The sequence below is a fragment of the Tiliqua scincoides genome, chromosome 4 (genome assembly GCF_035046505.1).
Source record: "Tiliqua scincoides isolate rTilSci1 chromosome 4, rTilSci1.hap2, whole genome shotgun sequence".
Classification (NCBI taxonomy): Eukaryota; Metazoa; Chordata; class Lepidosauria; order Squamata; family Scincidae; genus Tiliqua; species Tiliqua scincoides.
In genome coordinates, this window is record NC_089824.1 from 177,711,980 (window position 1) to 177,739,720 (window position 27,741).

The 27,741-nt window shown below is 42.0% G+C and overlaps 1 protein-coding gene across 1 annotated transcript; it reads right to left on the reverse strand.

The window, feature by feature from the left end:
• Window positions 1-3,240: 3,240 nt before the first annotated feature.
• RAB29 (RAB29, member RAS oncogene family) lies at window positions 3,241-27,727 on the reverse strand. Its single transcript, XM_066623863.1, has 5 exons — window positions 27,059-27,727; window positions 13,679-13,750; window positions 12,378-12,559; window positions 7,836-7,957; window positions 3,241-7,048 (listed from the first exon to the last, which is right to left on the reverse strand). Exons 1-5 carry the CDS (start codon window positions 27,180-27,182, stop codon window positions 6,925-6,927), a joined length of 624 nt encoding a protein of 207 aa, XP_066479960.1. The 5' UTR covers window positions 27,183-27,727; the 3' UTR covers window positions 3,241-6,924.
• Window positions 27,728-27,741: the final 14 nt, after the last annotated feature.

Sequence of the window (27,741 nt, forward strand, 5' to 3'; positions counted from 1 at the left end):
TTCATTTAATTATACTCCATAAGCTTATCTAATCCTTTTAAAAAGGTGTCTTAAGCTAGCAGCCATCACCACATCTAGTGTTTGTGAATTTCATTGTTATTTATGTTTTGCAGGAAGGGTACTTTTTATCTGCTCTGAATCTCCTGCCATTTAATAGGATTTATTAGCAATTTATAATAGCACGCATTCATCAAGTCAGCAGGATTTCAGAACTGTTATACTGGGTCAGGCCAACAGTCTAGCATGCCATGCCCGCATGTTCAGCAATTTTTAAGTGAATTGGGTACTACCACACTAGACCACTGTACTGGGTTCTAGTTTCCAGCAGTTTGTTATCATGTATGCTATTGAGAAAATACAGCAGGAACTTGTATAAGAACTACTTTTATTCCTACTTTCCATTTATTTGTCTAATCTTTACTGAACCCAGACATCATATCATTAGTAATATATCTGGTGACAGAGTTTCACAGGGTAAGTGTGTACCACCTAAAAAAGGGCTATAAGTTTTCTAACCATGCCAAGATGTATTTATTATATTTCTATACCACTTTTCCAAATAAAATCTACACAAAGCAGTTAATAAAAATATAAACCTGACCAACAAATTAACACAGGAGTACAAAACCATCATGTCAAACTAAAGTCATCCTTTCAGTGAAAACAATAACCCAAATAAACTAAGCCACCCCATGCTATACATGCATTTCTTTGAATACCTCCACACTGAGTTATTTTTCTTTTAATTTTTTCCAAATGTAGCACTTCCAAATGCTGAATGTCATCTATCATTATCCTGTTTCCCAATACTCAACTGCTTTAACCATAAATATTTGCTATCACTTGCAAAACTCTGAAGCTGTAGGAGTAGCATCACACTAGCTCATTCATGATTACCAATATTGTCAGTAATATCAACTTCTGTAATTCCAGAAGAGTTACCACCATCTGTAAAAATGGATAGTTCTCCAAGAGTGTTTACGTGACTAAGTACTGCTTGGAGGGTCTTAAGCCATTTCTGCCCAACATTGCGTACACAACAGGGATCAAATGTGTACACCTGTAGGCCAGGCAAAAATGGGTGAATGAGTATCTCAGTCATTTGCTTAATTGCAGATACTGTTTTAGTTATAGTTACTATCTTAGGACTAAAAGCACAGTGGGATGCAATTTCATACATTCTAAAGTGGAATACTTTCAGTAGGAACAGAACATACTCAGGTTGTACTCCCTCCCCCATATATTCAACTGTCTGTAACTCCTTAAGAATGTACAACTGCATGAAAACGAGACCCAAGCTGCAGTCTCAAATCACTGCAGTTCAATTTATGTCTACTAGAACAGAGAGATGCAGGTTATACTGTCATCAAGATGCACATCACACATATTCAGATGATCGCATTTGAAACCTAGCCTCCAATGTGTCAGCAAATACTTGACGTTCATAGTGGTAGTGGAACTTGTCACTGCCTGAAATAGGTGTAAAGGAGAAAAAACAGATGTCATCTGTTTTCTTTTTTGGTAGTGAACTACTACTTGTTCTAATGCAGGGCGGTGCAGGTTCTGACAGCTGGGGGGCCACACAACCCTAGCATGCACAAACACCAAAGTAATTGGTGGTGATGTGATAATGTCACCCTCAATTATTTCCAGGTTCTGAGCTGCCGAAGTCACTTAGCAGGCTCAGTGAACAGGAGGTGGAGATGGGTGCAGTGGGGCGTTTCAACTTCTCTGCCACACCGTTCTGTTTTTTCTTTCTGCAAAGGAGAAGCTGGAATGGTGCAGCAGGGAGATTGAAAAGCTCTGATATGGGAAAAGGCACTGGGTGGTGGCTGTGGCGGGGCTTTCAAGGGCCACCAAAAAAGGCCTCATGGGCCCCATGTTGGACCACCCTGTTATAATGAAATAAGTAAATGCATGCCCAGATGCAGAATGGTGCCTTTCAAGACCACATGTTTGTGGGCTTTTGGAAAAAATGTACTGCACTGTCTTCTTGAGTTGTCCATGATTACATTTAGGGCCAACCTGTGGGTGGCTCTTTCCCTTAAACCATTCCTTATAAAGCTTTTCAATATACTTGAGCAAAAAAAAGTTTGAACTGTTTTGACTAACAACATGGAGAACTCTTTTCTCTAGCCATCCCACATACTTCCTCCCAATTTCTTCAGCATCCGCCCAAGCTTACCAGCATCCAGACTACTGTCAGAGGACCACTGATTTATATACAAGGTTTCAACATCTCTCCAGAAAGCTTTAATTCATCCTTTGGAAATTATTGGTGTAGAATTACAAGCAGTGTGTTCATGTTTAAAGCAGGATCATTCTTGCAGTTTATTCTACTACAAAAGCCCAAGTGAGCCACTAGATGGATGGGAATGATGGTCTAGTCTCTTTCCAACTGCCTTCAACAAGTGTGGTTCTGGATGGAGAATCACATTCCCAACTGCAGGAAAAGACATTTCTAGTCAGCCAAATGTGATGCAGATGAATACTGTAATGTGAATGGGACAGTGCAGCTGACACAGAGATGGGCATATGGAACCCTGGAGCACAGTGTAGTTAAGGAAGGGAATAAGGTCAGGAGGCAGGAGGTCTGGTCTAGAGGGTAGAGCCTCCATTAGCCTGAAGATAACATCAGAAGGTCACCAGTTCAAGGACACTGGCAGCTCCCTCAAAGGTGGAGAATGGCAAGACCTTGAAGCAGCTGACAAAGCCGAGCTGAATGATTCCACCTGCTCTTGGTGTGAGCAAGAAGCATCTTGGCTGCCCATGTGAGAGATGGAGCTGCTTGTCAGCCCGTGTGGGAGAACTGGAGGCAAGAAGTGAGACCAAACCAGGAAGATCCATTCTGAAATGTTGTTGGTTCTTGAAAGAGAGAATCTCTATGATTGTAAAAATTCCCTTGAGGGATTTAGAAACACTGCCTATGTAAACCACCTTGAATAAAGTCAGAGGAGTAATCAGATGACCAGAAAGGCGGTATATAAATACCTAGTTATTAGTTAATAATTGCAAACACATACTTCCCTAATAATCTGTGACTGGCAGTGCAATCCTATGCAAGTCATCTCAGAAATAAGCCCCATTAAATTCAATGGAAATTACTCCCAGGGAAATATGTATAGGATTACAACCTGGGAGAGTGAAATTGCCTTACTTTTATTTTTTAAATGCTCCCATCCTATTAATTCTATTGCCATTAAAACAAGAAATCAAAGGTTGTTGAATAAGCACTCTGACTTTTTATTTCAAATTTATTTTCATTTTTTCCAATAATGCATTGGTTATTTATTGATACAATTAAAAGCACTTTTGTCCCTTTGACATAGAAATACAGTGACATACAAGATTCTTATTTCAGTACCTATGCATAAAAAAGATTTTGTAAAACTGCCACTGGTATATGGAGAAATTTTTCAATCAATAATGATTTGATGGAATTAGGTCCATATATTCTTCATGGAGTTTTCATATGGAGAAGTTTCTAGTTATCCAAGCCTCACTGCTAGGTGAGCTAAAGCTTCTAGCTTGGGGTATTCTTGCACTGGTCTAGGGGGGAGAACTGGATATGCCAATTTACCACATTCAGTTCCTCCAAGCCAATAAGCAGCGCCCATGCTTAACTTAGTATCACCCTCCAGTAACCTGCATTACAAATGGGATGAAAAATATGTGCTGTGCATCAGTAATGCAATCCATACAAGGGAATGAAGGTATTGTAGAAAATGCTACACTATATTATACTTTCTTTGGTCAAGGTGGCAGTAGATTTTTCTCCTTTTGCTCTACACCACACAATGTGCACAAGAAACAAACACCCATGCAGACACAACCTGAATTCTGTCATGTCTTTATGGCTGCCAAGCCAGAGAACAGCAGCTGAATGGAGTAAAGGAGAAAGCTCAGTAAATAAGGCACAATATATTGATGAGCTGTAAACAATTTTAGTAGCAACCCTAGTGAAGGCCATTGCGAAGGCTTTCCTTGCATACTAAGAGACAGTTTAAAACAAACCAACTAAAAGAAGTGGTGCAGATTTTCCTACAAGAGAAGCACATAGAGGCTGCAACTTGATCCCCCATCTCCCTATAGCTTTCAGTTTAGTTACTACCTCATTAGAAACATCATGTAAACAGTTTTCAGTAAGCAGGAGTCAATGTAGCTAGTGAAAAACTGTTTCTCTTTAAAGGTGTATTTTAAAAGCCTACATAATAAGCCCTCTAAGCTACATATCACATCCATTATGACAAGGAGTATGTTGGTAGAAACAGCTCTGCAAAGCATTTAGGATCAACACACACTGGATCTGAGCAGTGAGCAAAGCACCATTTAAATTTAGACATTCTGGGGTTTTAGGTTTGCATTTTAATTATATATCTTATATTCCAATTGGATTTCTGAAAGCAGTCATTTGGAATGTCAGCTGTTTTCTTAGCTGTCTGGGCTTTTCAGTTTTCCCAGGCTAAGCTCCATGCAATACTGGTTTCAGTGATTTAAAAATAATAATAATAAATACTACTACTACTACAAGCTTATTTGCTAAGCAGCCATAGGCACAAAAGGAAGGACTGTCTGTGAAAGAGATAATATGCACACATTCTCATGTTCCAAATTCTGTGAATGCTTTCACTCAAGCCAGGGGTACCATTGGCTAGTGACTTGAATTGCTTCCCAACATCTTAGCATCACATCAGACATTCAGCTATAGGTCTTCCCGAATACATTACTGTAGGTCATCTAAACAGTAGCTTTGAGCCAGTATACAAGTACTTTACATGAGAGTCAGTACATTAAATCTCCATGTTTTGCTGCCCCCGATACTGATCAGTGCCATATCAGAGGTGCTGCTTGAGACCACTTCAGAAACAACTCCCAAAGATCACATGCCCGTTACAAGGCAGTAATTTCAGTGTCCAACATTTGCATTATGTGAGAAAGCACCCATATCTTAGTGGTCCTTGTGTTTATGCAGGATTTATCTACTGCTTCCCAAAACTGGTGCAGTTGGCAAAAGCTACTACAGAATATCAGGTGAAATGTGAACAAAAATGTGGTAAAAACTGTCTCCAGCATGACAGACATCTTCAAGCCCCCCTCCCACAAGTTCTGTTCTACCATGGCAGAAGATTCTAAACAATTCAAAATCTTTGCAATTTACATATACTGTACAAATGAACAATTCTAGTTTTGTTGTGCTCTCATTTCAAACAGTGCAAGGAAGTATCTCAATGCATCAAACCATAATAATGTTCTAGAACACTGTTGATCAGTACAGAGTCCCTTTAAAAGTGCTTGGCTCAAATTCTTCAGTGCTTAGCACATCTACAGTATTTATCAGGCCCAGCACAGATACCTGCTGAGTGTCTTCATCACCATTAAAAAAATACTGGAGAAAAAGAAGTTATTGCCACCTCGAATTGTGTCTTAGTTCCCATCTAGTATGAACACCAACTCTTTGCAAAGCAGCAGCTATATAACAACCTTTAATCTACAAAATATCCTCCTTGTTACAGACAATAAAAGGTTAAGTCCAATGAATGAATAATTAGCATCTTATCTAGATAATTCACAACATTGTCAGAATGGATCTTTCTGTTTTACCTGGTCAATGTAAGAATTACCAAGCAGGTAATTGTAAGCAGGTGCAAGGATACCTGAAATCTAAAGTAATGTTACCAGAGACAAGATGCTAATAGTGCCAGATTTTAATATATCTTCTTTTAGGCAACTGCCCAAGGAGTTTCTAAACTACCAGAATGGGGACACATTATTCATCCAAAGGAATTATTTTACCCATAACACATGCATTCCTTTGTCTGATTTTCAAAGGAAAATTAAAAAAAGTAAACTCCAACACCTGAATGCAACTTTCCGTTTTGTAATCTGAATTAACTGGCCAATTTTAAAAAGCTTTAAAAAGTTATTTTAAATTTTCCTCAAATACAAAAATCCATATATATTTTTAAACCCACTATACCCTAAGGGAAATGCCAGGTATCAAAAGGACACAGGGAAGATTTAATTCATGTTTTTTGTCCTACCCTTTCACTAAAACCAGTAGGTGGGCTTTCAGGCTGTATCACAGGATGGCTATCTTTACCACAAAGTAGGACAGCTAAGGGGAAGTAACTCATCAGAATTTGAAAAAAAAGGCAAATGAGAGAAAAAGGCTATAAAAACAAAGAATATTGCTGGTGCTCTAATAAGATGCCTCAATGAAAAGCAGTTTACAGCTTTTTCCTTAATTCATTGCTGGGGGCTCTAAGAAAATGGCACCAGTAAAAGAGTTAACAATTGTGTGCTCCCACATAAAAACAAAGACAAAAAAGGCCACAGAGTTCATGATACTTTCCTTCAGCTGAAATGCAGCTGTTGAGAAGAAAAACGTGCACACAAGAGCAGGCTTCTCGTGGCAAACATGGCACCAGGAGAAGGGTGGCTGTAAGGGTTCTCTAAATGTGTCACAAGGGAGGAAAATCACAGCCCAGAGTGCCACAGACAACACATCAAAGGCAGGCTGCTTCACAGTGTGAGTGAAGGAAGATTTAACACACAGTCAGACACAGCCAGGGTCACTTTGGCATCACTTTCAGAGCAACAAAGAGTTCTCTGTAGCCACTTCTCCTGCAATCCTCCTGGATCAAGTGAAGGAGGATTCTCCTTCAACTGCAGTCGGCTGCCATTATTAGAAATGTCTTCTTTCCAGAACTAACCTACACTGCAATGCTGAACAGAATGGCAAACAGATACATCAATATTACACAGCAGCAAATATGGCAGCTTCAGTTGTCTCCGACTCTCGGCTATGCTGAGGGCTTCCCTCCACTATTGCTCACAACATCATCAAGCGGCACTTGTTGGCTATTGCTTTTAAAAAGCCGTACACTAGTTTGGATGGCTACAGTTGCCACAGCAGCACTGCAACTAGCAGCATCCCCAGTTGGGTGTGGAAGCGTCTTTTAGATCGATGTAGTCCCCGTGGCCTGAAACAGAAAAGTCTCCAGAACCAGTCGACATCAACGTAACCATCATCTTCTCAATAAGGACTCTAAGAAGCAACAGTATTAGGTTAGCAAGAGAAAAAGTCAACAGCAGCCTCACAAGTGAGGCAGAGGACTACATTATAGCAACAGCCTTCCTGTTTTAGAAGTAGATCTCCTCTATTCAGGATACTGCATTGTTTATGCAGCACCTTTAACATCAGAATCACAAAGAGCATTTTTAGAGCAGATGCTTGTCATTCTGAAATTGTTCTCAGCCCAGAGTTCACCTTCCCAATCCTCCTTTCACCAACCCACTGCTTCTTGGCCCCATGCTAACTCCCTGTATTCCCACAGCAGCTGTTGCCTCAAGATTCCAATTTAGACTACAGAAACCTCACAAGCTCATCTACAAACAGTTTCAGTGCCTTGAATATGGACCTGGGTTGATATTTGGTTCAGCTCCATTGATCATGTGCAAGTCATGTTGACTTCCAAGTGCAATTTTAAATGCAATTGCTCTAAATGCAATTTTTTTAGGCACAGCTAAAATGGCAAAAGTGGAGCTTGCTGAGAATATATGCCAGTTGGACCAAAGGTATCCAAAACAAGTTCCCTATATTCACGTATACAGATGTACATGTCCAAATCAAAGTGGTAGGTACCCCTTTACAACCAACACTATACCTCCAGTGTGGAAATCTTGTCCCAATCTCATCCACAGCCCCAACAACATACTACAATGAAAATATCCTTTGAGATTGGGGAGGGGTGGAGAAGCATGTTGAAATATCTTTTTAAAAAGACATTATTCCTGTTCTCAGGAGCCAGGTCACCCTTGGGAAGCACACCTACCTCATGGATTCATTTATATTCTTGTTTTCTTTGACAGATGTTTCGGTCCAGCCAGTAAAACCATTCTCTTTGCTGAACCGGTCAATTTCTTCCCTGGTCACAGCCCATGGAGAAAGGTCACACTAGGAAAGAGGATTTGGATTATTTTAAATATGCACATTTTTTTCCTTGTCACAGTAATATCCTCACATGGCAAGACAGCCTAGCGGTACAATTATAAGGTACTGCTGCATCTTAAACTGGTGAGCTAAGCAGTGGGGCAACACTACACAGTTGTGTCCCATGTGTCACTGAAACAAGCAAGAGCAAAGCAGAATTGCATAGAATAGATCAATATGGGTGAATGGAGAACACACTTAAGTTCCTATTCAGATGCCTCAGTTAAGATTCTTTGGTGCCAGGAAGGCTGCTCGTAAGAATCTAAGAAGCGTCTTGCGGAATTAGGCCAAGGAAATCTAGTCTAGTTCCCTATATCCCAATGTGACCCATCAGATGCCTCTTGCAGCATACACAACAAGAAACCTGTATCCTGTTGACACTCCCTTGCATCTGGCATTCAGAGATAGGCTACCTCCAAAATTTAAGTGGCCACCTCGCCACTTATCCCCAGGTCATGTCACTTATGAACAACATTCATGCTTCACTGAGCCAGAGCTCCCTCACTTCTTCTGTGTCACTGGTCACAGTGCAATATTTTAGCACTGTGAAGGTAGCCAAATAGAATATTGGGTGGCATGGCACTACCGCCAGTACAGCTAACCATCTCAAACCCGTTGAAATGATTAACTGGATGGCTTTTTACTTGAATTTGAACCTGACTGATCAATGGTTGGGGATGTGAAGAATTCCCTGGCTCTGCCACTTTATGCCAAGTCCTTTAAAACTTAAACAAACATCCCTCCCATTTAAAGGATCCAATGGGGCAGAAATAAAGTGTTGGAGAGCATGCACAAGAGCACATACATTATTCAAGGTCAATTCTCCCTTCCCAAAGATTCTTTTAAAGGAAGAGGTGGGGATTTTTTTTAGGGGAGGTGGCAGACAGGGTAATGTCCTTCCTGTCTGAAGTAAGTAACCCAATCACCTTCCACCCAGTGATGGACTGTATAGGGTTTGAGTGCAGCCAGCTGGAGCTGTGCATTCAAAGTTTCAAGGGGAGTGGGGGGAAAAATAGCAGATTAAAAGCCATTTCAGCTCAATGTTGCATATATGCAACAGGGACCAAATGTGTACACCTGTGGGCCAGGCAAAAATGGGTTAAAAGTGAAGTGAAATGGAACATTAGGGGAAGGGGGAAAAGGGTTGGCATTTAACTGGAAGGGAGTGGGAGCTGAGTTTTACTGGAGCTTGTGGAAGCTTGAGTCAGGAAAGCTTGTGAGATAGTGTCTGAGAGTAGCATCACCATACATGGGGAGGTGGGCTAAGAATGATTTTTAGTGAAGAAAAGCATATCCTACAGTTAAGTGAGCGATATGACTGGGAAGAGCAGACTTAATTCCTGCCAGGTGCATACTCCTAGGGTGATTTTATCAGTGATAGCTTCAGTGGAGTAGGAAGTCTTGTAGAACACACAAAAGTAAACACTCCAAAATATACACTCTGAATGGGTAGCTGTTTAGCCTTCCTCAACAGTCAGACTGTAACTAACTGTCTAAGCCTCAACTGTCTGTACCTACAGAGTAGCAGCAGTACTGAGACGTTACGTTAAGTTTAAGAGATGGTAACCATTTATAAGCCATCTCCTCCTTTTCCAGGGAGACAGACACACAATATGTTTTTATTCTTTCCAGGCTTGGCCTCCTAAGTGCTCGAGGGAAGAGTTATTTTCCCCAGACACAGTACCTAGTCTCAGTACTTCACTGCACCCCAGATTAAAGCCATCAAAGCCACAACCAATATAAATACTGTGCACTACTACAACACACACATTTTTGTTATTGCTGTTATATTGTCTAGTAGGAGGGAAAGGGCTTGTCCCAGATTCATTACTCAAAAAAATAAAAAAGAAGCTTGTCATAAATCTGAATCTAGGAAGTTGTCAATATGAATCAGATCACTGATCTTCTAGCTCAGTAGCATCTATACAGATTTGCACCATCTCTCCAGAGCTTCCAACTCCATCTGGAGATGCCAGAGACTGAACCTGGAGGCTTCTACATGCCAAGCAGGTGCTTTATCAATGAACAGCTATTCCCTATAAAGCAGAGATGTCAAATGCATTTCATACAATGGGCCAAATAGCATTCACAATGCCTGCTGAGGGCCAGAGTGATGTCATAAAGCAGGTCATGACCAGAAATAAGCTTTTTTCCCTCATTTAGGAACTAATTAGTTGCAAATGACAGAAAACACACAAATCTTGATCATATTTTGAAGATATGGGAGAGCCCAATTATCACACGGGCTGCCCTTTCAGCAGTCATAATGCAGCACAGCTGAGAGCAGCTGATGGTGTGGCTGCGAGAGTTCAAGGGCCAAATAAAGAGCTTCGGGGGACCACATTTGGCACACAGGCCTTATGTTTGATACTCCTGTTATAAAGACCGTTTCTAACTTTTAGCTCAGTCAAGTGGGGGAACTTCCCCAAGCTGGGTCTCACAAGACAAGCTCAGCGATAGGAGCATGACAGCTGTGGTGGTTTTGGAGTTTTCTTGAACATGACTTGTGGGCAAGCTCAGGGAACAGCACACCTCAAAAAGGGTCTTTTGCATAGTTCTTGATCTTCATTACTCCCCAGGATTTGTACAAAAAATAGAGTATATTTCAAAGGTGAACTTGAAACCACACTGACAAACTGAGATGCAGTTCTACAATAACTGCTAGACTGTTTGGCTCAGTTCTAAGTAGGACAGGGAACATCAGGGAGGAAAAAAAATGGTCTCGTTTCAAAGGCAGAACAGAATGCACCAAGAAAGTTGAAATCAATACATCTATAGAGATTTAGAGAGATTTCATACAGTGTGAACGTGCAGTAGCAATACATAGGGATTTGCCACTCACAGAGATCCTATTTTCTTGGAGTAATCATATTAAACACTGCTATAAATGCCTTTGCTTCCCTCACCCCAACTAGGAAATGCAACTTCAGTATCAATTGCTTTGCCATGCTCTTCTAATCCTCTTGTGTTTCAACCTTCTGACAAAGCAGATAGCTACCCTTGCTCCCCCTTCAAGCTGAACTTTGAATAGTCATAACTATCGCAGAAGGCAATATGCCACTTAAAGAGGAGTCAGTGTCATCCCCCCCCCATATCCAAGGCACATGTTACAAGCAATGGGGCTTATTCTGGCTTCTCTACCGGATTAAACAATATTTTCATAACTTTGAAACTGGAGTCAGAACGAAAGCTATCAGCTTAGTTCAGCTCTCAAGGCAAGTCTCATCTCAATACACTCACTAGGCAAGTCTCATTTCTCAAACTCAGCTACCTACCTGGAATAAGGCTAATACTACTGGTCTGCCTTACAAGAAAAGAGTGATACAGACATACCAAGATAAGCTTTTCGTTGCACTAGAACCTTGGAATTCCTGTGCAGCACTTCCCTTGTGACAGATACAGAAACAACAGCTATAGGAAATCTTCTCACACCAGGAGCCACATGGCCTGCAACAGGCAGGCAGAGGTGCTCCCGCATGGCAGTTATTACATTCCGTAAGCATCAAGCTGTGGGCTCTACTGCCATAATATAGTAAAAATCATGGTCTCACCTTAATATCCTTTGACACATTTCTGGGATTTAAAAAAAAAGTTGATTTTTGACAGGGTGCAGCTCTGCACTCAATCCATATGTTCTTGACTGTCACCGTGGACGCTCCAGGTCATTACAAGACAACAAAAATGTGGCAAGAACATATGGAGACAAGCATTCTTCCTAACTGCAGTGGCCTGCAATGGAGGAATCATAGCAAAAAGTAACAAAGCATCCTTTTAAAATTAATCTCTGCTTCTCCTCTCAGAGATTTTGCAGAGGACATAAAAGAGCCCCATTAGATCAGGCCAAAGGCCCAGCTAGTCCAGCTTCTTGTGTCTCTCAGTGGTACACCAGATGCCTCAAGTAGCACACAAGACAACAAAATACCTGCATCCTGTTGCCACTCCCTTGCATCTAGAGTTTTTCTCATTACCTTCCACCCACAACCCAATTCCTCCTACCATTCTAGCCTATTTGCCACTAATTTACTCAGGAGCCCCAGGCCTGGACACCCAACATATTGCATGTTCTCACATCCTGTCACCAAGATTCACCATACCTACCAGCTACTTGTATTCCACATACCTATGATCAAGAAATCCCTTGTCCGATCTTTTTCCATTTCAAGAACTAGGCCATCATTCTTTCATTGCCTGCTATTTTTTCTGAACAAATCTGCAAGACAATCTAGCAAGGACAAGTGCACCAAAGCAGTACAAAGGAGGACAAAATTTCTTCCACTTGCTGCTGGAGAAAATAGTGCTGCTCCTCACAAAATGCTGTCCTAGTTCTAGCCACCTATAGTCATTTGGAAGAAAAGTTAGATCCACCCAGTTTGCATTCTCTCACTTTATTAGCCAGCAGAAGGCAAGGGACAGGGCTTCCATCTGGCAGTTTGAGTTTGCTGTCCAAATCCTGCTTCCACTTCTGGCAGCTGGTGAACGTGCTCATGCTGGTGACATCAAACATGATAACACAGGCGGATGCCTCCTTGTAATACAATCGAGTCATTGATGTGAAACGTTCTTGACCTGGAGATTTAAGTGAGAAATGGGGTTTAAAATCATCATCTCAAAGTAAAGATTCTGAAACTCGGTCATCATACACTGTTGGCTCCAGCTTTTGGGGGGTCCGAGAGTCATGTGTGTGACCCCCTTCCATGCTTTGGAAAGCATGTGTGTGGGCCAGCTACAACCCCCATTCTGCCCAGGAACTAGGCGACTGATCACGGTTGCTGTAGTTATGGGGGGTAATGTGAAGAAAGACCATCATTCCACTGCTGCCGCTTGCTCTTTACCACCTCCTGGTAAGCTTTCCCATTTGGCCCTGTGTAGCTTACTGGGTGATTGGGGGCAACAGATATAGCAAGATTTGTAAAGAACAGGAGGAGGAAGGGTCTGCTTCCAATGCAGAGGTTTATTGGGGAGAGCACTAGGGAGCAGGCAGCAGCAGACCATCTTCTCTCTTGCCCCGATGTTATTATCAACCTCCAGATTGCTTAGTCTGACACAGCCCATCCCCAACACACACCTAGGAACTGTAAAAATAGCACTAAGGAAAGAAGCTACTGGTCTGTTGCTGCTCTTGCAAAACTGCCCAGTGAAACTGGGCAAAGATGAGGAATAATGGCAGCAGCTTGACTTCACTTCCTCAAGAGTCGGCTACACAAAGGTGTGGGTTCTTGTGTGGACATGGGCCCCAGACTATGGAGATACCCCTGGCCTCCCCCTTGTACCAATATTACGATATTCTCAAAGCCTGCACAAATAAGATTCAAGACACACACAACTTCTGCCACATCAACAGGCTCTCCTCCTGCTTAGTGCTTGCTGGCAAGCACCATGAAAGGTCTCAGGGAAATAAGCAATATAAATTGCTACTTTGTTGGCTCCAAAATTGTGTTCTGACACTCCTTTAAAATTGAAGCTAAAATGTCACACAAACCAGTACAAGCAGTAACTAAAGTAAGTTATAGCCCCCAGCTGATGGTTCTTGACTGCTGAATAAAGTATCCAAATCTGTCCCAAAACAATATTTCCCAAGCTCAGAAATGGCAAAAAGGAAAAAAAAAATTATAATACAATGTTTGAAAGTCATATTTCCCCATCACAAATACACACACAAAATCAAATGATTTTTCAAATGCTCACCTGCGATGTCCCATAGCTGTAACCTCACTGTCTCAGAGTCTGACCATTGCACCACCTTCAGAGCAAAATCCACTGAATAGTCATAGAGAGAAAGAGAAAAAGAAAAGGATGATTAGACCTTCCAGCAAGGTCAAAAAACATTCCTCTTTCCACAAACCATCCAACTTCAGTATGATGTTTTTCATTTCTGATGGCTACTGGTTTTATACGTGGCTTTTTTTAAAATCATGATATTTATTTGGTCTTGTCATTGATTGCTGCTGGTTGGATTTTAACACCGGATGGTATTTGATATTTATTTTGTATTTTACAGTTTTATGTATTTTTAATTGTTATTGTAAGTGGGTTTGGGTGCCCTTTGGGGAAAAAAGCAGGAGTGGACCCGTGGGTTCAACATCCATGGATTTGATTTATTTTGATGCCAGCAGATTCCAAGGTGCATGTTTAAATGCTTTTGAAACAACAACAACAACAACAACAACAACAACAACAACAACAACAGGAAAATCAGGGCTACCACCATTTCATGCCAAAACTGCTCTAAGCCCCCATGGCTAATTTTAGGCTTGTCTCACTTCCAGGTTGTGTGCAAGTTCCTTACTCCTCCCCAACCTTGCTCCGGAATGCCTTGCGATACATTCTAGGGCAAACCTGGGAAGAGCAAGGAACTTCCATATAGCCCAGAAGTGAGATTTTAAGCCCTAAAAATAGCTGTGGAGGCTTGGAAACAGAGTAGTTTTAGCCCAAGATAGTAGGAGCCCTGATTTTAGTGTAGAAGTGCACTAATTTCCAATTTCCTATGTGACCAGAGGTTATAGGCAACCATCACAGGTATTCTACAGAAGTAATCACATAGGAAGTGGTCAAACTGCTATTATTCTAATTAACTGAATCAAAAATGCACAGGCACACACATACACACAGAGAAACAGAGAGACATGAATCACCAAGAAAGAAGCCAATTTAATCTCATTGATTTAAATTATATTAAATTATATTTATTATGTAGATACTTCTTAACTTGATGTGGAGCCATCGAAGACAACAGTGCCCTTCATGTCCTTGTGGAAAGATCTGATGATGCTGAGGAGCCTGGGTGGACATCCGATCTTGGGGAGAATCTTGAAGAGGCCGTCTCTGCTGACCAGGTCGGAAGCCTTTGTGAGATCTATGAAGGCTATAAAGAGTGGCTGTCGTTGTTCCCTGCATTTCTCATGCAGTTGTCTAAGGGAGAATACCATATCAGTGGTGGACCTGTTGGCTCGGAATCCACACTGCGATTCTGGATAGACGCTCTCTGCAAGTACCTGGAGCCTCTTTAGTGCAACTTGGGCAAACAGCTTTCCTACAATGCTAAGGAGAGAGATGCCGCGGTAGTTGTTGCAGTCACCCCTGTCACCTTTGTTCTTGTACAGCGTGATGATGTTTGCATCCCTCATGTCTTGAGGTACTCCACCTTCTCTCCAGCAGAGACAGAGGATTTCATGCAGCTCAGTGACGATGATCTCTTTGTAGCATTTTAGGACTTCAGCAGGGATGCTGTCTTTTCCAGGTGCCTTGCCAAAGGCAAGGGAGTCCAGGGCCACGTGAAGTTCTTCTAGGGTTGGTTCACTGTCAAGCTCTTCCAGCACAGGCAGGCACTCAATGTTGTTCAGTGCTTCTTCGGTGACTACATTTTCTCTGGAATATAGCTCAGAGTAGTGCTGCACCCAGCGTTCCATCTGCTGCGCCCGATCCTGGATGACCTCACCTGTGGCAGACTTCAGAGGAGTAATTTTCCTCTGTGTTGGACCTAGGGCCTGCTTGATACCGTCATACATCCCCTTGATGTTGCCCGTGTCAGCTGCTATCTGTATCTCGGAACAGAGCTGGAGCCAGTAGTCGTTAGCACATCTCCTGGCAGTCTGCTGGACTTTGCTGCGAGCACCTCGGAGGACCTGCAGGTTGCGCTCACTGGGACAGGCCTTGTATGCTGCTTTAGCTCTCCTCTTTTCCTCAATGACTGGTGTCAACTCCTCAGAGTGGGCTTCAAACCAGTCTGCCGCCTTGTTGTTCTTCTAGCCGAATATGGACAAGGCGGTGTTGTAAACGGTATTCTTGAAATGTTCCCATCTGTTGGATGCGTTTGCGTCGGCCGGGCCTGGAAGAGATTCCTCAAGCGCTTGTGCAAATTCCTCCACTTTTCTCTGATCCCGGGTCTTGCTGGTATCAATGCGAGGTCTTCCTTCCTTTTTCGTGTGATACAGTTGCTTTGTTCGCAGTTTCACTCTGCTGCACACCAGGGAGTGGTCAGTGTCGCAGGCAGCACCATGATAACTGCGTGTGATCTTGATGCTGGGAAGGCTGGAGCGTCTGGCGAGGATCAGGTCGAGCTGGTGCCAGTGCTTTGATCTTGGATGTCTCCAAGAGACTCTATGTTGGGGCTTTGTGTTGAATAACGTGTTGCTGACACAGAGACCGTGATGACAGCAAAACTCTAGCAGGCGTTGGCCATTTTCGTTCATCCAGTGCCAAACTGACCTAAGCAAGTGGGCCATGAACTGTTATCAGCACCAACTCTACACATCAGACCCTTTTGACATCTACACTCCACATCAGACCCTTTTGACATCCGAAGCGGAGTGAAGCAGGGCTGTGTTCTTGCACCAACCTTGTTTGGGATTTTCTTCGCTGTCCTGCTGAAGCAGGCCTTTGGAACTGCAACAGAAGGCATCTATCTCCAGACCAGATCAGACGGAAAGCTCTTCAACCTCTCCAGACTTAGAGCAAAATCCAAAGTCCAGCTGAAATGTCTGCGTGACTTCCTCTTTGCCGACGATGCAGCTGTCACTACCCACTCTGCCAAAGATCTCCAGCAGCTCATGGATCGTTTTAGCAAGGCCTGCCAAGATTTTGGACTGACAATCAGCCTTAAGAAAACACAGGTCATGGTTCAGGATGTGGACTCACCTCCCTGCATTACAATCTCTGCGCATGAACTGGAGGTGGTCCATGACTTTGTGTACCTTGGCTCAACGATCTCCGACACTCTCTCTCTCGATACCGAGCTAAACAAGCGCATCTGTAAAGTAGCTACCACGTTTTCCAGACTCACAAAGAGAGTCTGGTCCAACAAGAAGCTGACGGAACATACCAAGATCCAGGTCTACAGAGCTTGCGTCCTGAGTACACTTCTGTACTGCAGCAAGTCATGGACTCTTTGCTCAAAACAGGAGAGGAAACTGAGCGCTTTCCACATGCGCTGCCTCCGACGTATTCTCGGCATCACCTGGCAGGACAAAGTTCCAAACAACACAGTCCTGGAACGTGCTGGAATCCCTAGCATGTATTCACTGCTGAAACAGAGACGCCTGCGTTGGCTCGGTCATGTCGTGAGAATGGATGATGGCCGGATCCCAAAGGATCTCCTCTATGGAGAACTCGTGCAAGGAAAGCACCCTACAGGTAGACCACAGCTGCGATACAAGGACATCTGCAAGAGGGATCTGAAGGCCTTAGGGATGGACCTCAACAAGTGGGAAACCCTGGCCTCTGAGCGGCCCGCTTGGAGGCAGGCTGTGCAACATGGCCTTTCCCAGTTTGAAGAGACACTTGGCCAACAGTCTGAGGCTAAGAGGCAAAGAAGGAAGTCCCATAGCCAGGGAGACAGACCAGGGACAGACTGCACTTGCTCTCGGTGTGGAAGGGATTGTCACTCCCGGATTGGCCTTTTCAGCCACACTAGACGCTGTGCCAGAACCACCTTTCAGAGCGCGATACCATAGTCTTTTGAGACTGAAGGTTGCCAATACACACTTCTTAACTTACATACTAATTGGTTACTGTAACCATAAAGACACATTGATTAAAGTTGAATAGGGTCCTTATACAAATAAGCTCACAGTATTACATAAACTGTTGTACTATATGAGGATTGGCAGTCATTTTCTCACAATTCTTCCTTTGCAAAGAAAAGCAGGCTTTCAGAAATTCAAAAGGCCACAAATGCCATCTCAAGAGATTATAAACTGGTGTTAAATTCAGATTTCATTTTAAACCAGATTATTTTTAAGCAATACATTTCTTACAGCTGATCACACTTGTTATTTTGTACCCAAAAAATGAGTTCTATTCACCATGATTTCTTCTGCCTGTGTGAATCAAGGATTTATTTTAAATCAAGCATGACAAATGGCACTAGCCCACAGCCTAATCTGAGGTAAAAGCCTCAAATGAATGTTAGTATTTCTCAAGGCAGTGGTGTAGCAAGAGGGGGTGAAAGCTCCCCGCAAAACGTAGTGCTTTGCACCCCCTTCCAGCTACGCCACTGTCTCAAGGAGTCTTCTTGTTTTGCTCTGCAGCAATTTTACTGCATCAGTATATCATGATCTCCAGCAATCCTATCTGTTTTTAGCACAAGGATCATTGTCTCTAGCCACAGCTGTACGCACCTTTTATTTCCAGTGTTAGTACTGCAATTTGTGGAAAATCTAGATTGGGAATCATAATCTACAAACCTAGTTTGAGTTTATCCCTAACTTGTCGGACTCTCACTTAGAAGAGGCAGTTACTTGAGGTTAACTTCAAGATAATAGCCACTCCCCAGGAGTAATGTCTAACAGAACTACTGTGCTCAAATCACTAACAGCGCCAGTATTGTTTGACTGCAACGATAAAAGCTCACCTTTTTATATACACTGCAAGTATACAGGGATTTTCTAACCACCCAGGGAATGTTCCAGTTGCATGTCAGCCATTTACAAATCCCCAGTCCAAATCCTGCTTCTGCAATAAACTCATTAGGTGGCCATAGGCAAATCACTCTCACCTCAAATCCTCCTCCCTATTTGCAATACAGAGATAACACTGATCTACCTTACAGGGTTGTTGTAAGGCTACATCAAGATAATGGGAAGCACTTTGAGCACTTGAAAGTACAACATAAATGTTTATTATTTATTATCATCGTCACCATCCCCAAAGCTTTAAAAAACCCATGATCTGTTTGAGCAAGGTAGGAAGACTCATTTTGCTCATTAGACACCGTCACTCATTACAGACAACAGGTGTCTTTGAAACTGAAAAAAATTGCATGCCATGCTGCATTTACAACACAAAAGAAAATCCTACCTGGTAGTCAAAAGGCATTTTCTCTAGTAACAACAAACAACAACAACAGTATTTATATACCGCTTTTCAACTAATGTTCACAAAGCGGTTTACAGAGAAAAATCAAATAACTAAATGTAAAAACTAAATGTAAAACTAAATAGTAAAAGTTTCTGCTACCGAGAACAGAGGATCACAAGAAGCTACCTTACACTGAAAGAGACCTTTGGTTCACCTAGATCAGTATTGTCATCACAGACTGGTTGTGACTTTGAGGATTTTAGACAGATTATTTTTTCTCTCTGCCCTTCCTGAAGATGCCAGGAATTGAAATTGGGACCTTCTACGTGCAAAACAAATAGTCTACTACTCAGCCACATGTACTCTCCAAAGCGATAGCCCATAAAGGAAGCACAACCCACATAAAAATCATATGCTTATGGTGGGGGTCTCCAAACTTTTCAGCACAAGGGCCACATCATGTATCTGACATAGTGTGAGTGCTGGAAAATGAATAATACATGGAGAAACAATGTTCTGAGAGTATGACTGAATACAATAAGTGGCTGGAGGTGGAAGGAGGAGGGTAGTAGAAGGCAAAATTTGCTTGCACAGGAATGGGGGGGAATGGATTTTGAAAAAGCATCAAGGAACCTATGATGCAAATCAGAAACATTTTTGTCTCAGTTTCTATTCCTATTTAAGCTGAACGAACTTTAATTTATACTTATATTCCAGGACTTCCAGCATTGATATATACAAGTCGTCTCTCATTATCCGCTGGGGTTCTGTTCCAGAGCCCCTAGTAGATTAAAAAAAATCATGGATAAAAAAAAAAACAGTGGAAAAATCTAAAAACCCACTTCCAGGTTTCTTGCCCCTCCATTGCTCCTTAAGTCGTGGAATAAGGTCATGCCTCGACATCTACAGGAGTTTGATTCTGGGACTCCCTGTTGATACCACAAAATGTGTTAAATAAAAGCAATTTAAAAAAATAAAAAAGTGTTTCCCTTTACAATTGTGGTTTAAAAACAGCTTTTCTTATGGTTGTAGAGAGGCAGTCAGCTATTAGAAATGCAAAGGACACCTGCCTTTGCCTGGCTCAGTTGAAGAATGGAATTCTCGCTTGCATGACTGTCTCCCTACAACAGTAGGAAAAGCAGTTTTTTAAAACTGATTTTAAAGGGATGATTTTTTCCCCCCTTCTCCAGGGATCAGCACATTCCTTCTCCTTTGCAGTAGCCATTCACGTTGAGTTAAATCTATGTATAAAAAAATCCAGGTATAGCAAGGTTGGACAGGTATCTTATTCAGTCACTAAAGGAATGTAATGGAATAATTTCATTCGATTTAATTGCATTGCATTTAGCACCTTGAGTGGCTGAATGTGGTATATACCCAGAAGTGCATCTTGAGTTATTTTTAGCCCCAGAGGTTGGGGAACCTCATGGGCAGCATTAAATCCTAAATAGGATTGGATGAGGCCCATGGACCTTGGTTTGAAGACTCTTGGGCCTATGGGATACAACTGAGAAACAAAAGGCATTTAATTTGCCAGACACAACATGCTTTACAGGAATGTTCCTAGGGCAAATCTATGCTGCAGTCCCAAAGTGTGCTGCAAGCATGGAAACATTTATATTTGATGGATATAATACCCAAATAGCCATGCTGGCAACCAACTTCAACACAAATATACAGCAAACTTGGAAAGCAGACCTTTTTCCAAGGGAAAAAAAACCCCCCATGAAACTCAACAAATCTATCAAAACGATTTCCAACTCCTCCCACCTCTTTTTATTCTGGTTTTGACTAGAGCATGTTCAGGTGCATATTTTGAAACTTTATACCCTCCCTTCAGTAGAAACAGCAGACAGAAATAATCAGATCATGAGGGTCACCTTTATACAATGGGGATAATGTAACTTAAGAAAGCCAATGCTAATCTTGGCCCAGTTTTCTTCTGTTTTTTTCAATTAATGATCTTATGGACTTACTGCAAAACTGAAAAAAAGTTAAGATAATGCTTACTGTGTTTTGTTTTTTTTAATGTGGCAGCCTGTATGATAAATCAGCAGACTTCTGTGGCAAGGGCTGCTTGCAAAGTCATCAGATTTGTTTCTCCATCACCATCCCTTTACACTTTACACATCCCTTTACACTCTCACATAACACCAGAACCAGGGGACATCCACTAAAATTGAGTGTTGGGAGGGTTAGGACAGACAAAAGAAAATATTTCTTTACGCAGCGTGTGGTCGGTCTGTGGAACTCCTTGCCACAGGATGTGGTGCTGGCGTCTAGCCTAGACGCCTTTAAAAGGGGATTGGACAAGTTTCTGGAGGAAAAATCCATTATGGGGTACAAGCCATGATGTGTATGCGCAACCTCCTGATTTTAGAAATGGGTTATGTCAGAATGCCAGATGCAAGGGAAGGCACCAGGATGAGGTTTCTTGTTATCTGGTGTGTTCCCTGGGGCATTTGGTGGGCCGCTGTGAGATACAGGAAGCTGGACTAGATGGGCCTATGGCCTGATCCAGTGGGGCTGTTCTTATGTTCTTATCCACTCACACTGTCTGAACCATAGACTATGGTGGTCATTTCCTTCTCACAAACCAAAAAATAAAGAATTCTGTCCCAGCACGTGTTCTTAGACACCCAAGGACCACACTTTTTCCTGGAGCAAAAGAGTCCTATGCTTAGCAATCGAGAACAAAATTAAAACTGACCCACAGCTATTATCTAGGTCAGCGGGTCTGAAATGTTTAAAGTCAGAAATTCTTTTTTAAAAAAAAAGAATGGCAGAGAGGAGAGAAAGGTTGTAAAGTCCCTTCCCTTCTCCACTGCAATTGATCAAAGTGATGTGTAAATGCATCTTTTGCAGGGATAAAATTGGGCCCTTTGTACATCAGTTTCTCAGTGGGATCTGGGCTCTGCTTTAATGACCTCTGACATAGCTCTACACTCTGGATTCACCAATGGAGAGATGAAAGCCAAGACAAAATGGGGGGCAGGGGCGGGAGAAAAGCCCCGCTTTCCATAGATAGAAAAATATATATTTCTATCATGCTGAGAAACTGCCAGGGATTTGATATCTTGTGAATTATGCAGCCACAGTCACTATGAAGCTTTCAGGAGGATTAAAAAAAAAAAGGCTTTTATATACAAATCAGTTTCATAGGAAGGTCTTCTATAGGCTGCAAACCCTAAGCATAGTGACAGTTGTGATGTAGGTGTGCCACATCAAATAATCCCAGGACAAAAAAAAAAAAATGTAATCAACTGCACTTAATACTTCTCTTCAATATTGTTTGTTTTCAGCTTTGGGAATGTTACTTTTGACAGATGAGTATTTAAAATATTTTTGTCTATTCAAGACCACAAAATAAGGCTAATTGGGAAAATATTGGAGTACACACAGTTAAAAATATTTCATTGGTAGCTCAGTTTTACATCTTTTGTAGAAACAGTCTCACAAACATTGTAAATTACACTGTACAGGTTATTGCAAACCCAGGCCTTGCAGTTAGATTTTGCAGAATGTGTTTTCTTTCAAGTGTTTAGGATAAGAACAGGTAGAGGATGACACAGAAGATTAAAGTAATTACCAGTTCAGTAGCCATATTCAACTTAATTAAATGTTGGGCGTAAAATTCCTCAGCTGAAAATTGCTAAATGTAAATGTTATTTACAAGCAAGTTCAAAGATGCTTCTTTCCAAAACAGCAGGGAAAGATTTCTCATGTATTTTATTAGTGAAAAGGTATATAAAAAGTTTCCATTTCTCTCCCTTTTCACACAAGGATTTCAACATTAGTACCTGCAGATGTCTAATGTGAGCCATGTGACTCGAGAGGCCAGGGCATATTTTCTGCCTGGGGGCAGAAGACCAGGATAACATTTTTAAAATGAATGAATGAATGGTGGCATCCAAAGGAGAAAATGTTGTCATGGGTGTCTTAAATCGCCCTCACTGGGTAAATTCACACCCAGGCCACAACAAAGGGATAAAATTTCTCAATATGTTAATGACTGCGCTGGAACAGCTAGATTTTGAACCGACCCTAGACTTAATCCTATGCAGCACCCAGGATCTAGTGTGAGATGTAATTGTTGTTGAACAGATAGTGAACAGTGACCATAGGGCTAAGCAGGTCAACATACATGCAAATGGAAATTTTTCAGGGAAGTCCCACACAGACACTTATGACTTCAAAAGAAGGGGCTTCTCAAAAATGAGAACAGGAAAAAAGAATCTGAAAGGCAAAGTCAGGAGGGTCGAAATCTCTTCAGAGTGCATGTAGATATTTAAGGCCACAATAACAGAAGCTCAAGTAGAATGCTTGCTATTAGGCAGGAAAGGCTCCACCAGGTTCAGGAGAATGCCAACATGACTCACAAGTGGTATCAAGAAAGGTGGAAAGGCAAGAAGGATTACTTCAAAAAATGGAAAGCTTGCTAAATAACAAAAATGAACACAAATTCTGGCAAAAAGAAATGCAGGCTGAAAATAAAGAGGCAAATTATGAATGAGGAGAACATGGCTAAAATATCACGGCAAACTAAACTTCTTTAAATACTTCAAGCTTGCCAGGGCAGCAGTTGGATCATTAGATAATGAAGGAATAAAAGGGAAGGTTAAAGAGGAATGGAAATTGCAGAGAAGATGAATGAATTATTTACATCTTCTACAGAAGTCAAAGAGCAGATATATTCCTGAGCTGATCTTGTCTGGGAGAAGGCCTGAAGAACTAAATCAAGCAGAAGTAACAAGAGATGAAGTCCTAAAGCACACTGACAAATTAAACTTAGAAAATTGTTGGGTCAAGATGGCATCCACCCAAAAATTCTTAAAGAAATGTGAAATTGCAGATTATTTAACAAAAATATGTGAACAGTCCTTTATATCAGTCTCGGTGACAAAGGAAGGGAACCAAGAGAACATCAATATTTAAAAAGTTTTTTGGGGGTAATGGGGAGAGATTATAGTTATAGACCAGTCACTTTAATGTCTATTCCAAGTTTAACTGGTGTAAAGCATAATGAGGATGAACATAGACTGTCACATCACCAGCATTTGGCATGCCACTTCAAGTGCCAGGAGGTCTTGGGCCAGCCCTGGGCAGCTGTGAAGGAGACAAATGCCATGCTAGGGGCTATTAGAAAGGAGACTGAGAATAAAGGGCCAAATCCTATCCAACTTTTCAGCCCTGGTGCAGCAGAGCCAATGGTGTGTGCGGTATAACATGAGGTGGGTAGTTACGGAGGCCTCCACAAGGTAAGGAAACATTTGTTCCCTTGCTTTGGGGCTGCATTGCAGCCGCACCAGCACTGGAAAGTTGAATAGGATAAGGCCCAAAATTACTATTATTATAATGCCCCTATACAAATCTATGGTGTAGCCATATTTGGAATATCATGAATAGTTCTGGTCACCACACCTCAATGAGGATATTGTAGAGCTCGAAAAGGTACAAAAGAGGGCAACTAAACTGATCAAGGAGGTTGGAGCACCTTTCCTTATGAAGAAAGGTTACAACAATTGGGGCTTTTTATCTTGGAAAAAAATGATTGAGAAAGAGGTACATAATTGAGACCTATTAAATTATGCATGGTATGGAGACAGACATTTTGCTCCTTCTCTTACACTACTAGAATCAGAGATCATTCAATGAAACAGGATGACTGCAATGATTCAATGAAGCAGGAGATTTAGGATGGACAGAAGGAAGCAATTTTTTTTCCCAACAGGGCATAATTAGTATGTGAAATTCATTGCCACAAGATGCAGTGATGGCCAGTCGCTCAGATGACCTTAAAAGAAAATTGGACATGTTAATGGAAGACAGGTCTACCAATGGCTACCAGTCAATATGATTATATGTTACTTCCAGAGTCCAGCAGTATATGTATTTCTAAATACTAGCTGTGGGGGATCAATTGCAGGAGAAAAGTATGCCTTCCTGACCAGCTTATAGGATTCTGAGAGGAAGCAGGTAGGCCACTGTGGGAAATAAGAAACTGGACTAGATGGGCATTTAGCCTGATCCTGAAGGGCTTCTGATCTGTTCTCATATTCAGGGTGTATAAGAAAGTTGGGAATGAATGATAGCAACAACCTCCAAAATATTTCTTCAACACATCTTCCAAGATACCCAGCACTGGTCATTATCACTGCAGGTTATATTACAATAAGCCAGTGATCTTAAATCATTCTGATACTTCTTCAAATGTCATTTCAACTTGGATGTGACAATTGCACACTTTCTTTCAAAATTAATTTTACATACTCATATCCTTCTGGCATTTTTATGGTGAAAAATATGAAACAATCATAAATCACTTTTGAAAGTGGGATTTAGAATTCATAATTACTAAAGAACATTTTTTTTTAAATGTCTTTTAGGCAGGACTGAAGACAAGGCATATAACCCGGTGATGGTGGGGCAGGGACAGAGCTCAGTTGTCATTTCATTAGGGATGAGGAGGTGGTGCCTGAACAGTGTAGCAGGCCCTTGAAGGTTTTGTCAGCAGCCCTGCTTGCATTTAGGTTGGGGAAAAACCCACACATTCTTGTTGAAATCACACATAGGAACTCTGATAGTGATAATATGTAGACATAGTAAATACCACAAGACACTGTTGCCCTAGTTCAGTGGTTCCCAAACTTTTTAGCAAGGTTTGTAAGCTTTTAAAAACACTCTAAAACACCCACTTTTTAAAACACTCTAGCTGGACCCACGTAGATCTATGAAACTAAAAAAAGAGTTTCACTTTACTATTTGCTCATGCTTTTTTTTTTAATCCTTTTTACTATGTTGGGGTGGGGGGTGGGGACTGCCTTCTGGAGCCTTTGTTGAGCTCCACGTTAATCAGATTGGGATGGAGACCTTGTGTTCCTCTTTGCCTGGCCTTCCATAAGAGCCAAGGTAACTGACTCATGAGTAAATGTGGGGGTGTGGCTCAGTTTCACTTTCCATAGGGCTCAATATGTTTCCTTGTCAGCTGGGGGAACGAAGACTTCCTTCTTGAGAGTTTGTTGGGACCTGCATTCTTTGCATTGGAACCCTTCTGGTGGGGATGCATCCCCTCAGACTGGCCTTGAAATTGGACTAAGGTGCATTTGACTACTCTTGAGTAAACATGCACATGCTGCTCCTTTCAATTTCCTTAGGGCTCAATATATTTTCCTTGCCAGCTATCAGCTTATCAGTTTCATGACCCACCAAAAATTGGGTTGCGACCTATTAGTGGGTCCTAACCCACAGTTTGGGAACCACTACCCTAGTTGCTCCTTCCACACATGGCACAAATTGCCTTTTTAGACCATACACACCTCTGCTGTCAAAAAGGAGGTGTAATGTCTCGCTTTCAAAATTAAGAAGTGGGTAAAGGTTTTTTCCCCCTCTCTCCATCACAAGAAATTCCACCACTTCACACTTATGCAAATATTTCCTTTGTCTAAAATGAACAGCAACCTCTATTTTTAGTCTAGTGACAAAAATGAGTGGCCAAGAAGATTGTGGTCCACTGGCTGATCACCAGCCAGTGGCAGAGTTCTTAGAAGAATGCTGGGCTAAGCGAACCTTGATCTGGTCCTGATAGAGAGAGGTCATGCTTAGCATAAGCAATTTCAGAAAGCCACATGATTAGAGATCAAGTAAAGCTGAAGTTTAGAAACTGGCAAGCATCCTTCAATTTTGAGTAACTATACCTACATATTTTAGGAGGACACATCAGGAGCACATCACTTGCCAGTGTTAAAGAAAAACATGGTTTTATTTAAAATAAATAAAGAATCAAAACCCAAATGACACAGTGAGAAATGCAATGGCCAGAGAAACAGGAACAAACAACAATAAGATGATATCTTCAACTGAATCATCTTCCCTCACTGAAAGAGCTTCTGAGTTCTACAAAGACTTTCATCAGGCAGGCTCCCGGAAGACACAAACCCTTACAACACATGTTTTTGTAAACACAACATGTTGACAACACAAGCTAAGAAGAGTAGTTTTTATTTCTTAAGGGCACAATCCTAACCAGGTCTACTCAGAAGTAAGTCCTATTTTGTTCAATGGGGCTTACTCTCACGAAAGTGTGGCTACAATCCTAACCACACTTTCCTGAGAGTAAGCCCCACTGAACAAAATAGGACTTACTTCTGAGTAGACCTGGTTAGGCTTGTGCCCTTAGTCTCCTTATGTTGAGCTTAGTGCCTATAATTTGTTTTCTTCATGTGGCAAGAAAACTACCACCACCACCATCCCAACCCCCACCAAAACACTCACCTCCGACTGTAGATTTGTAATGCTTGTTGAAACTATCGTTGGCATAGCGCTGGACCAGAGACGTCTTCCCAACGGTGGCATCCCCAATCACCAGCACCTTAAACATATGGTCGTGGTGGCCCATGCTGTGGAATTCTCAGGATGCCCAGCAGCCACGTGGAAAGAAAGGGACCCCTCACTCTTCCCTATGGCAGAGAGGGAGATCCGTGTCTTCAAGAGCAGCCTGCAGAAGAACTCCGCGTATCTTGCTTCCTCCCTCTGCGAGCATCACCTCCCAGCTGAGGAAGAGCTGAATGAAGATCAAGAGGCGGGGGAGCCCAAGTCTAATGTCTCACTTCCTCCTGCAAGCCTGGCACTCCCTGGGAATCAGAGCCCGCAAGATACAGAGTTGCAAATGGACTGACACAAACTAACCCCAGGGGAGAGTTTTCCACCCAATGACTTAGGAAAGCAATAATTGTCAACTGGAGGCAGGAGAAAAAGCAACCACCAGCCTGGATCCAAAGACAAGTCTTCATGCAGTGCTGGTAGCTGAGCCTTGCAGCCCCTGGAATGAAGGCAAGGCAGCCTTTTGCAGCCTGCTGGAAGAGGTGCAAGGGGAAAACTGAACCTCTACTCCTTCCTGATAAGATGCAGCTCACGCACACTTCCTCCCTTTAAAGTGCCTAACGCAATGTCCCAGC